The 12,875-nt window shown below is 48.0% G+C and overlaps 1 protein-coding gene across 1 annotated transcript in view; it reads left to right on the top strand.

Annotated features, from left to right (window-relative positions):
* Positions 1-12,875, top strand: part of COL27A1 (collagen type XXVII alpha 1 chain) — a 342,023-nt gene that overhangs the window by 101,132 nt on the left and 228,016 nt on the right. Inside the window, exons 10-11 of the mRNA XM_054997267.1 lie at positions 1,731-1,775; positions 11,706-11,759. Of these exons, the coding sequence (XP_054853242.1) occupies positions 1,731-1,775; positions 11,706-11,759 (99 nt within the window). The remainder of the gene's footprint in view (positions 1-1,730; positions 1,776-11,705; positions 11,760-12,875) is intronic.

Here is a 12,875-nt window from a genome sequence, read left to right as displayed (position 1 = left end):
CGAGGTCCCTTCTCTCCCCAAACCCCACTTTCTCCAGGTTTCACCCTCCAGATCTCCAGGAATTTCCCAACTTGGAGCTGGCAACCCTACCTCTCTCTGGGGTAGGGTTGTCCTTCCTGGAGATTTGGGGGAGTGGACCCTGGAGAGGGCGGGGTTTGGGGAGGGAAGGGACCACAGTAGGGTATGATGACATAGAGTTCACCCTTCAGAGCAGCCATTTTTCCAGGGGAACTGGTCTCTGTTGCCTGGAGACCATAATTCCGGGAGATCTCCAGCTACCACCTGGAGGCTGGCCCTACTCTGAGGTCTCAGAACTTTGAAATGACATCACTTCTGGTTTCAGGCAACCCACATTGACAACCATTCCCAGCACCATAGCACAGCACAGCATTTATATATGGCTTTACTGTCAAGCCACACAAGAGGCAGCCTACAAGTTAAAATTTAAAAAGACAAAACAATAAAGAATAAATATGCCTCTGGTAATTAGCTGTCTTCTCAGGAGTTGACATTATGAACTCCCAGGCTTGCGTCACTTGCCTTCCTGTCAGGGTACAGGCCTGACCTCAGGGATTTGCAGGAGGGGCTGTCTTGGCTGGTTTCTCATAGGCCCTGGTGGTCCCTTTAGGTTCTGGCGGCTCCTTGGCCTGCCTTCTCATCAGGGCAAGAATGTCTACAAACCAGGAGTATACTCTGAAAGAGTAGTGGAAGCAGGCCAGTCTTTTCAAGGATTGCCAGGTCACAACTGGGAGAGCTCTTCTGCTGTCTCTGTCTTTGAATTCCTAGCTGAATAGGGACAGAGACAGAGGCCTCTCCCAGCCACTTCCTGCCTTTTGTCGATACCCCGTCCTCTCTAATACTGGGGAGACAAGGCTTCAACTCTCCACTAATCCCTGGATGACCAGCCACGTTCTCTTAGCCTAACCTTCACAGCATAGCTGTGAGGGGGCAGCCATGTTCTTGAGCTCCTTGGAGGAAGGGAGGAACTGAAGATGTAAATATACCAATGAAGGAAACAGCTCTCTCTGTAGTTTGCCCCCTGCCCCAGCTACTATTCAGAGGAGTACACTTCCTGTCAGCCCGGAAGCTCGATGGAGCTTACATCCACAGATAGACCTATCCTGCATGAGTTGTCATTTGGCTGGGTGTCAGATGAGGGTGACTCAGTGTGTCCTTGAGTAAATCAGTGCATGCTTCATGAATGAGGGCTCTGGGGAGCAGTTCTCGCTTTACTCTAACCCCCGCTCACTGAAATCAGGTAGCATTTCGCACCAGTCAAGGCATGGGGTGCACCTAATGTAAGTACAGGTTCCAGTTACCTGACAATAAGCACAGCTGTTAACCTCTCAGAAATATCAGCCAAGAGGTTAAAATGTAATGTATGTCTGAGTGGCTTTTTTGAGATCTGATATTGGCATTCCTTCTGCCTTTTCATATTCAACATGCTCCGCGGTTGTAGTTCGACTGCTTTGGAATGAAGCTGGAATGAATGCCTGGGTCTATTTAAATATGATTTCTGCAGAGTCATCTTCCTATAACAATTGAGTTATTTGTTTTCATGCGAGTGATGATATTTTTTTTAAAAAATTCCTTTATAGCTATCTCTTGGATTAGCTCCCAAATCATAGAGGAGCCTCTGACCTGGCAAGAGTTTGCAAGAGTTAAAAGTTATAACATCTCCCCATTTATCTGTCTTTGTTTTTGTTTTTCCCCCCTCTCTTATGTTTCAGGGTTTACCTGGACCTATAGGGGAGCCTGGTCCAAAAGGCAGTCGGGTAAGTAAGAGACAACTATTTCTACATCTGCATTCCACTGGCCATGAAGACCAAACTGCACATTACACCCAAAGGCATGGAGTCCTGGTGGCCATTGTTCCTTTGCTTTTTAAAATAATAATAAAAAAAGTTTTGGAAGAGATGGAGCAGATTGAGCAGAAGAATGGAGAGGGTAGGAAGGAGAGGGTATGCCTAATACTTCCCCTAACCATCCGTGTCTGGAACCCAACAGGAGGTGGGTGGGTTGCAACTTAGCCTGAACAAGCTGCTGGCTATGAAAGGCTTGCACACCCTCCCTTCTGCTTTGTTTCATGTATTTGCATGTAATGCCCTTTAGTTTTGCCCTTTCGTTCTCTTGTGCTTATTGGAATGTGCAAATATGTAATGCAAGACTGAGAGGAGACGCTGCAGTTTGCTGGAGGATGCACCATTCTAATACTACGGCTTGTTCGAAGGATTTGTGAGAATCCCAGCTTTCATCTGAAAAGAAGAGCAAGTTGCTAGTTCTTATGGTGGCAGAGATAAATGTTACCAGGATGCCCTTCTTCAATGGGCATGGGCTGCCAGTCTGTGGATATTTTTTCTGTCACTTGCTTCTTTTGCTTTGAGAGCCAGTTTGGTGTAGTGGTTAAGAGCGAGGGACTCTAATCTGGAGAGCCAGGTTCGATTCCCCGCTCCTCCACTTGAAGCCAGCTGGGTGACCTTGGGCTAGTCACAGCTCTCTGGAGCTCTCTCAGCCCCACCCACCTCACTGGGTGTTTGTTGTGGGGATAGGGATCCCAGACCCCCGGTGGGGGCGTGGGATCCCCCACCCCCGCTCCCCACACCCTGCCCCCACTTACCTGAGCAGTGGGGGGCGCGCGCACCTTCCTTGTGTGCTCCCCCACAGCATGGTGCGCTCCTGTGCACCGCAGCCGCTGGGAACGGGCCTGTATTGGCCCTGATGGGGGCCACTGTGGAGCATGGGAACGCTCCTGCGCTCTGCAGTGCTCAAAACGGGCCCGATTCATGGCAAACCAGCCCCGTTTTCAGCAGCTGCAGAGCACAGGAGTGCGCCTGCACTCAGCAGCACCCCAAACGGGCCCGTTCTGCTGCAGATCGGGCCCATTTTGAGGCACTGCAGAGTGTAGGAATGCTCCTGCACTCCGCAGCGCCCCAAATGGGCCCATTTTGGCGTGGATCGGGCCTGTTTATGAGCTGCTGCAGAGCGCAGTAACGCTCCTGTGCTCCACAGTGCCCAAAACGGGCCCGTTCTGCCACGGATCGGGACCATTTTGAGGTGCTGCGGAGCACAGGAGTGCTCCTCCGCAGCATCTCAAAAACGGGCCTGATCCACAGCAGAACAGCCTGTTTCTGCCGCAGCGCCCGAAAACAGGCCTGCCTAGGGGCCGCGTGATGACGTCACTCCTGAAGTGACGTCTTCATGGCTGTGGGGGCACGTGCGCGTGCTCTGCGCGTGCTCACCCCCCTCTCCCCAAAGGTAAGTGCCAGGCCCCTGTCCCCCGCCAGGAGGTTGAGGGGGCCTGGCAACCCTATGTGGGGATAATAATAACATACTTTGTAAACCGCTCTGAGCGGGCGTTAAGTTGTCCTAAAGGGTGATATATAAATCAAATGTTATTATTATTATACTGTTATGAATTCTTGGCCTGCTTGTTTGTCCTGGGACATCTGGAACCTGTTCTGTATTAGAGATGTGGTGTCTCCCCAGACCTGGTAGCCTTTCAAGGCTTCTTTTCTTGTCCCTGCTTCTGCAATTCCCACTGGAACAACTCGTGCTTCAGTTGTGGATCCTGATGAATAGAATGCAGTGCACCAGTGATTCACTTGGGGTGTCAAAGGAAGCGAGTCAGAGCAGCCTGTTTGCCCCTTCTCCCTAAAGGACTCCTTTACGGCAAGGTAGACATTCCTTTCTTCCATGGGAAAACTTACCTGTAGAGTTGACTGAAGAATAATTTACCAAGCAGCTGCGGCTGCCACCACTTTAGAGAAATGTTGGTCAGTCGTATTGGTTTTAATCAACTGTGTACAATAATTAAATCTGCATACATTTACATATTTATTCATTTACTTCATTTATAGTCACCGTTTCTCACTGAGACTCTAGGTGAATTAGACAATTGAAAACAATGCAGTCAGAACACTATAATACTTACAATCAACAATGCAATAAAACTAGATGATGAATTTAGAGGACAATGCACTAGAAACACTGTAATGCATACAGTAAAACAGTACTTTCAGTGCAACTGTTCCACTACTCCACATCTCTTAAATTTTAGCATGTAAACAAGCTGCCGTGTTTTTACAGGAACACTAGACAGTTATTTCCCAGAAGAAAGACCTTGATCTCTGATTTCACCAGCGACGTCTCCTAGCCCGTTCTTTCACCTCATTGTCCAGGAACTCAGGAATAACTTATCCAGAACCTATACATTCTAGCTTAGGATCAATGTGTAAAATAGTTCTGAAGACAAATAATTTTTAGAGTGCCTACATACTTGTCATAGCATGCATAATCTTGCAAGAAGCATTTCCTCCTGCATGAGATAGAAGGGGGAATGCCTCTCCTAAGCTGGCTCTAAGAGCCATTCCCTCCTCTGTGTATGTGTTGTTGGGGGGAAGGGAGGATGCTTGTCCCAAGATTGTACTAGAAGCAGCATTGGGTGTGAGAAAAGTCAAAATATCTTCTCTTAAGAGAGCCATTTCCAAATATGGCTTTTGTAAGAATGTGTATGGAAATAGTACTTTAAAAAAGCCATCCCGTTAAAAGGGAAACTGTTTTTAAATGGTTCTGTACCCTATGTGGCCGGCGTGCTGGGCCTACAGCTTGTAAGACTCCTTGGATTTTGGGGTGTTGCTTGCCAGGTTCTGGAGTAACTCTGCCAGCTCAGGCACTCATTTGGTTTCATCTGCTCTGGTGAGGCTAGCAAAGCCTCCAGCTCTGTGGCTCAAGGGTTATCTGTGCTCTTTGTGTGCCAGGTTTTCTCTTTTCTGTTTTAAGGCTGAAAAAGAGGAACCAATGGAAGCCAGTGGGGTACAATGGCTAAAGTCTCAGACTAGGCCGCCAGAATCAGAGTGACCCAGGTTCACATCCCACTCCTTGAAGCTATCTGGGTGACCACAGACTGGTCATTCACTCTTAGCCTGACCTACCTCACAGGATTGTTGTGAGGATAATATGGAAGATAAGGAGAGCTATGAATGCTGTCCTGAGCCTCCTTTTACAGGACGGGCAGCATAAAATGCGATGAGTAAAATGAGAGATAAGGCAACCCATAGCCCTCCATGGGACAGAGGATTCCAGCCTACCTTTCCTTCTCATTAGCTCCTGTTACAGCTGGCCTTTGATGTATCATTCCCTGTTCATTGCCATGAACATCAGTCCCAGCCTTGTCTGCTTTCCACTATCCCAGCCTCCCCTGGACAATTTACCCCGCCTAGTGGTCCAGCTAACCCATCACATGGGCTGCTGAACCTGGTTCCTCTTGTCTATCTTTCCTCCTTCTCAATGAATTTTTCAATTCTCACATTTGGCTTTTCCCTACTCTTTATTTCTCTTTCGTTTTTCAAAGTGTACTGAAGTCTAAATTGGGCGGCTTAGAAACGTGCAGGGCTTTTTTTTCAGCTGGAATGCAGTGGAACGGAGTTCCGGCACCTCTTGAAAATGGTCACATGGCTGGTGGCCCCGCTCCCTGATCTCCAGACAGGGGAGTTGAGATTGCCCTCCGCGCCGCTGGTGCGGAGGGCAATCTAAACTCCCTGCTGTCTGGAGATCAGGGGGGGGGGGCCACCGGCCATGTGACCATTTTCGCCAAGGGCGATTTAAACTTTAAAAAACTCCCCCCTTGTTCCAGCTGACCCAAAGTGGCATCATTGTGCAGTCCTGGAAGCGTGCACGCACTTTGCGCATGTGTGTGTGGTACCAGGGGCACTACCTTCCGCCAAGAGTTGCCCCCTTTGCTGACAACCCACTGAGCACCTCTTTTCCCAGAAAAAAAGCCCTGGAAACATGTGTATGTGTATCCTATGTCCTCTGAGACCTAATAATCAGGTACCCAATTCTATGTCAATCTGTGCTACTTAATGAGGATTGATTCTGGCTCAACAGCTGCTTTTGAAACAATATCATAGCCCAAAATGCAGAGAGGTGCTACAAGCGAGATTGTGACTTTACTGAACCGATCCCTGAGCATGAGTCTGTTACTTTTAGGACATTATTAGCTTGCCTTTCTAACCAAGAATAATACTCAAAGCAGCTTACAAACTTTAAAAAAGATTTTAAAAATGCAACACACTAAAACGAGTTTATAGCTCCTCCCCCAACACCCCAGTTACAATATTTCAGTAGCAGAACAGCAGTTGGTGTGTGCAGAGCCGACAGCCAGCCTGGACTCTGCCTGCAGGAGCCCACCGCCTCCCACTCCCCTGCTTCCCCATGAAGTAGCCTGTGATAGAACAACTCTTCTCAATTCCCAGTCACCAGCCCTGGGCCATTTCCACACACGTTGAATAATGCACTTTCAATGCACTTTCGTAATCCTTTAGAAGTGGATTTTTTGTTCCACACATGGAAAATCAGTTTCAAATCTTCACTAAAGAGTATTGAAAGTGGATTATCCAACGTGTGTGGAAGCAGCCCTGGTGGTGATGATGGATTCCAGGAGACCGGGAAAGCAGCAGCAAGGAGGTGATGGCCCCAACGGCCCCAACGCGCCCCCCCCCCACTGCTCACTGGTATGGCAAGCAGCCAGGTGACGGGGAATGGTGCCATCACCTGGTGCTACAGAAGCAAAGGAACCTGTCAGAGAATCCCCCACTCTCTCAGCTTTCCGCAAATGATGCAGAACTGAATCATTCAAAAAGGCTTTTGTATTGTAGGGTGGGTGTGTTTGTCTCAGATGCTTCGCTAAAGAGTTAAGGACCGTAGACTTCACCTCTATGTTGCCTTACGTAACTATCTGTTGTTTTAAATACGTTCTCCTATGAGCTACTTGTGCTTCATGTTGTCTAATGTCAATCCTCGAATTGCTTGTGTTCTGTTTCAGCACTTCCTCAAGTCTGTACTGGATTCTTACTAATGCTATGTCTTTGTAAACTTGTGTCTATTTACCCTATGGCATTGTTTATGGAAATGTCCTTGAAACTGATTGTACTAAATTCACACTGTGTAATTCTCCTTGAGTCTCAGTGAGAAAGGCGGACTGTAAATGACATATATAAACAAACAAACAAACAAATGTCCAGTTAGAGAATCGTCCCAGAGCTTATGCCCAGTCAGAGAATTCCCCTGGAGTCAACTCACCACTAGAGAATTTACCTGCCCACCAACCAACAAGGAGCCAGAGGGAGGCAAGAGGGGGTGGGTTGCAGGGCTATGGCAGGCAGTGCTCCAGCCCCTAGCCCAGGCGATAGGGCTTAGTGTTGTGGCAGTGTACAGAGGGTCAGGCTGGGGCTAACAACCTGGGGAGGGGATAAAAGGGAAGCTCAAGAACCAGGTCAGAGGGAAAGAAGGCAGGAGGTATGAGCCCCAACTCTGAACGGCAGCCCTCCTAGGAAAAGAGGGCAACCAGGGGTGATTCAACCCCCCCTTTCCCCACATCTGAGACCTAGGGAGACTCCTTTTGATGTTGAACCAAGATGGTCAAAGGCTGGTAGGCAGCCCCCATCTAGGAGGAAACTCACATAGTGATTAAAAACACCAGTAAATAACAGTGCAGCAAACAGCAAGTAAAAATCATTAAACACCAGTAGTAGAATCAACACCGTGTTAGGAAATCAATTAATCTCATTTACCGTCAAACATTCTCTGGAATTTTAGTGGGCAAGTTTCCTGGAGCAAAGAGTTCTAAAGTCTCAAAGGTGTAGCTGAAAAAGTCCTGTCATCTGTTCCTGCCAGTCTTCCAGTTCAGTTAGCATGGATACATGAAACTGGGGCCGTTTTCACACTGCTTACCAGCCACGGAACATTGTGCCGAGCTCCCGGAATGACAGTGTCTTCCTGGCGCGATTTAACGCGAGAATGGTTTCTTGCACGAAATTGCGCCAGGAAGATGCTGTCGTTCCGGGAGCTCGGCACAATGTTCCGTGGCCGGTAAGCAGTGTGAAAACGGCCTGGCGGCATCATCTTAGGTCACAAAGGAACTCATATGGGCAGAGGGGTAGGCCCTTGATTCCTGTTTGCGGCTATTTGTGAATACATCTGTGGAAAATGAATTACCTTGTTCCATTTTCATGTGTGTTGACTGGCTCTCTTTAAAAAACGGGGTCCTGTGAACACAGAACGTTATATAAAGATACCTGAAGCTTTCCTGCTTCCAGAGTCTTCATGACATTGTCCATATGGTCATTACGGAACAGTTAGAACCCAAGTGAGCTTGTTTTCCTCTTTTCTTTCTGTCTTCTTTTCCTTCCGTGTTGCATATTTTATATCTTCAGGTGGGTAGCCATGTTGGTCGGGAGTAGAATAGTAAGATTTGGGTCCAGACTTTAAGGTGCCACTAGACTCGAATCGTGTTCATAGATTATATTGTAGGTGTTATTTTGAATTGCAGTCTGTCTTCAATGCAGTGTCAGAAAGGCAGTACAAAAATGTATCAGATACATAATGTGCTTCCAGTTATGAGGGCTGACAATTTGCTCTTCAACCCCTGAAAGCTGGCATTCTCATGAGTGGTGACAAATGATATTGACTCTTTCTGTAACAAAAGTCTGTGACTTTTTTTGTGACTCATAAAAGCTCATATAGAAATAAATGTTGTTAGTCTTTAAGGTGCCACGGAACTTTTGTTTTAGTTTGCTGCAGTAGACTAGCAGGCCCAGCCCTTTGCAATGACTCTTTGTATGCCTGACTGATGATCTTGAGATGGTGGGTTATGTAGCATAGCTCCAGCATCTTTCCAAAATTTGGCTGAACATGAAGGCAGTTGGGGGAAACTCATTTGCTCCCTGTCTCTCTGGCTCCTGGCTTTCTGGGGGGCCCATCTACCCTAGAAAATCACTGTTACGATCCTGGGCAGAATATATGTGTCTGGGAAGGAGCGGAAGGCTGTTGCAGAGACAACGCTGACACCATTGCAGTAGAATGCTAGGGGCAGAGGCTTGAACGCATTTATGCAAATCCCTAGACCCCTGGCCTTTTCCATGACTAGGAGAGATTCTTTGTCCTTGACCTGTCCTCCCTCCACCTAGGGCAATGGAAGAACAGGGAATTGTGTGACATCTTAGAAACCTCGATCAGTTGAGTAGTGGGGGCATCCATGCCAAGAAAGGTTAGGACCAACGGATGTTTCAGTAAGGAAAATATATGCCAGGTGGGTGGGTAGCGTGAATGGTGAAATTTAGTACCATGGGAGTGGGAGGCAGTGGAACAAATTCTGGGTTTTGGTTTGGGAACTGTACTCTTCGGTTATTTTAAAACATTAAGTAGTGGTTATCCAGAACAGCTGGATCTGCTAAGTCAGTGTCCCAGGATCCCTGGGAACGAGACTGGCATGCTAACTGGGATTGCGTTCTGGCCTCAGAGCCCTGTGCAGGCACAGAAGGGAATTAGAAGCGTACAGTGTTGGTCCCTGTGAAGAGTAGGCAGTAGGAAGTCTCTTGGGTTGAGCTGGCCCATCTGTGAATGTCTCTGTTGGCATCGTTCCTGCTTCGATGGATGGCTTTGTATCTTCAAGTCACATTTGCCCTGCAGGCCATTGACTGCATCTAATTTATGGAATGTGCTGCCGCAAGATATGGTGGTGTGTTTAGATGACTTTAAAGGGGAAGGATGCACATTGATGGAGGACAGCTATTAGCCATGCTTGCAAAATGGAGCCTCCAGGCTCAAAGGCAATTTGCTTCTGAATATGAGTTGCCTGTGGGTGAGAATTACTGCTTTTGTGTCCTAATTTTGGACGCCTTGGACTCTCTGTCCAGCCACTGGTGGAAACAGGTTGCTGTGCAAGAATGGCCTTTGGTTTTATCCTGCACAGCAAGTCTAATGCTCTTATAAAAGATTAGATAAGTACGTGGTCTGTTTGCTGCTCTTAATCATGATAACCAAGAATGGAACCTCTGTATCCAGAGGCAGTCTACCACTGTATACAAGTTGCTGGGATATGAATGGCAGGGAAAGGCTGTGGACTTCATTCCTCGCAAAAGCATCTGGCCAGCCACTGTTAGAAACAGGATGCTGAAGCAGCTGGCTCTTGACAGCGTTCCAGCAAGACTCTTTTTCTGTCTGTAGGACAGTCCTGATGAGTGCTGGGGCTGATTTTTTACATCCCCCTTTGAGGCGACAAACCGATGTCTTGCAGCCACGTGCAAAAGAGAATGTTTGGCTCTTGTCTAGCCAAGTGTTGGGGTTTTCCATTGAGAAGCATGGCTCCCTCCCTTTGAAGCGACATAGATGTCTGGTTAACCGCCTCCTGCACTCCAATTGTAACTATAAACCAATGCACAGCTCTGCATCCATAAAGCCTCCTCCCTCTCTGTCATGTGCTCTTCTCCCAATGAGCAGTAAATGCTACCAGCTGGCTCCCATCACCAGGAAGACTGCAGCGATAAACAAAAGCTGACCCCGTAGGCCATTTTCATTCTTTTAGGAGGGAAGGAGGTGGGGGAAGGGTCTGATCAGCTGTTTAATATCCTGTAATGATGGGCCATTCTGGAGCGCAGCCTGTCCTCCTGATCCCGCTTCTACCTTGCATGGAGAAAGCGAGCACATTTCAGTGCATCGTGACTGGGGAGACGTGGTTGTTTCAGAGGGGGATTTCTAAAACAAGATGCGCCAGAACAGTGCAGTGCAGATGCATGAGGTGGCAAGCGGCGATCGCTCAGTGGTAGTGGAAAGACACTCTGTATGCTCCAAAGCTCTCTTGCCTTCCTTAGTTTGCAATTTCTGGAGCTCAGTCCTGGCTGTGAAAACTGTTTTTGGGGTGGAACCCTTGGCTCATATGATGTCAAACTCCAAAAGAAGCTGGTGGAATTTTCTCGGTAGCCTTGGGATTCTGCATTGTTTATGTGAAGGCAGGTTAAAGTGAAGTAAAGAGGCAGGTTAAAGTGAAGCTCTGGGAGATCCACTGGGTTTCTGGCAACCCCCCATGGAAGACAAATGCCATGTTGAGGGAACAGAGTGGCATTCCATTATCAGGGCAGTGTAAGAACTGAGCCTGTAATAAGGGGCAAGGGAAAGGGGGAAAGAATCAGGCGTAGGACAAAAAAGTCTGTAGGTGCCCACTTGTAAATGATGATGTACTAGAGATTGATAAAATTATGCACGGTGTGGAGAAAGTAGATGAAAAGAATCGTGCTCCCGGCCACAAGATTGACTGACGAACGTTGTTTGGGAGGGCTTTGAAGGAGGTTCAGATCAACTCCGCAAGAGCGGGTGCGGGACAAGGCTGGCCTGCTGCTTTCGCGCCCTGCTGGAAGTGTCTGGCTGGCTGACTGTGGGAAACAAGCTGGCGAAAAGGTGGACCGTTTCACAGATCTGGCAGGGGCCATCTTACATGAGAGAAGCACTCCTCTGCAGGGCTGAAAGGGCCCAGATCTGCTTGTTCTTGGCTCCAGAAGACCTTGGAGAGGGATGCTGTGGATGTGTTGTTAACGATACCCGCGTCACTTAACTTTGCTAATCTAGATCCTAGCTCCGTTTCTCTCAGGTGTGCTCAGAAGCCAGCCCAGGTAAGGCCCCTGCTGGCTGGCGACCTCCTTCCCCGGAGTCCTCCTGATCCCTGGTGTGAGGGTATGTGCCCTTGGACTACATCGTGGAAGCCAGCACCATGCAGTCCATGGGCATATACACTTGCCTCAAGGTTTATTTCATCACGGCTGCCCTGGACCCCAGCGCTGGAGGACATGCTGCTTGTTTCCGAGGGACGGGACTTGACCCTTCAGGGGAGAGGAAATGCTTCTAACTGCTTGTTTCCCTTTTCCTTCCCCCAGGGGTACATTGGTCCACCCGGATTGTTTGGGCTGCCGGGTGCTGATGGAGAACGAGTGAGTATTTCTGGAGGAGAAATCCTTCCGGGGGCCCCTTCCGTGCCAAATAATGGCATATATGTTGTCTTCATTGCCCTTCCTGGGGCCTTGCTCTTCCTCTCGTTTGGTGTTCTTCTGACTTTTCTCTCTCAGTGTTTTTCTTCCTCTCCTTGACTTTTCTCCTGTTTTTTGATGTTGTCATTGCTTGCGGTCCTCTGAACAGGCTGTCCGTTACTCTTTTTCCCGGGTATCTCATCCTCAATTTTCTTCGCTATAAGGAGAATAAGCCTTTTTAAAATTTCTTCTGAATACAGAGTCACACACTCTTGCTTCCCCCCTCTTTCTGTTCCCTCGTCTTTTCGGCAGCTAAGAGAACAGGCAAGAGTGGTTTGCGTTCATTCCCTGTAGAATAGCTTCCTCTGATTCATTCACTTTTTTTGCTTTGCTTAATTACATCTTTCGTTGGTTTTCACCTGAATGTCCTCTCCTGTGATCTTATTAAATTGTTAAATGCTGTTAATATCAGTAGAACTGAAGGCGGTAGGTTGTGGGTTTAGAATGTAACCTTGTAATGTGAGAGGCAGCTGAAGCCATTCATCTCCCTGCATGTTTACTGTTCAGCCCACAAACATGCTGCAAAGATCTGTGATTTGCTTCAGCTCCCCCCCCCCTCAGCATTTTTCATTTGATCCTGTGATGAAAAGAACACATGTCGCCACTTTACACATGTAGCCACAATGTGTACACTACAAAAGCACATGGTAAGCGCCTGGCGGGCTTGTGTGAAATCGCACCCCATAGGCACGTGCAGCTTCTTGCTGTATTTCATGCTGTGGCTCCTCTCCTGTCAGGGAAAGCTTTAGGAGGTCAGGTCAAGACTGCCTCTAAACAGCAGTTTCTGGAGCACAAGTGAGCAGGGGAAGGTGGAAACCTTCGTTCCTGGTGGCTTGGCTTCCTGGAACCCTCTGGGCGCAGAATGCTGACCCCAATGGCTCTTTGATCGAGGGGCGTAATTATGTTCTAGGAGGTTTGACATAAGTGATACAGAACACGTCAGGGTAATAATGACTTAGGTCATCTTTGCACATGGCACTGAAATCATGCTTTGTGATTTCCAAGTCTGTAAAATTGGAG

The sequence above is a fragment of the Eublepharis macularius genome, chromosome 14, assembly GCF_028583425.1.
Source record: "Eublepharis macularius isolate TG4126 chromosome 14, MPM_Emac_v1.0, whole genome shotgun sequence".
Taxonomy (NCBI): domain Eukaryota; kingdom Metazoa; phylum Chordata; class Lepidosauria; order Squamata; family Eublepharidae; genus Eublepharis; species Eublepharis macularius.
This window is presented reverse-complemented; position numbering and strand designations above follow the sequence as displayed.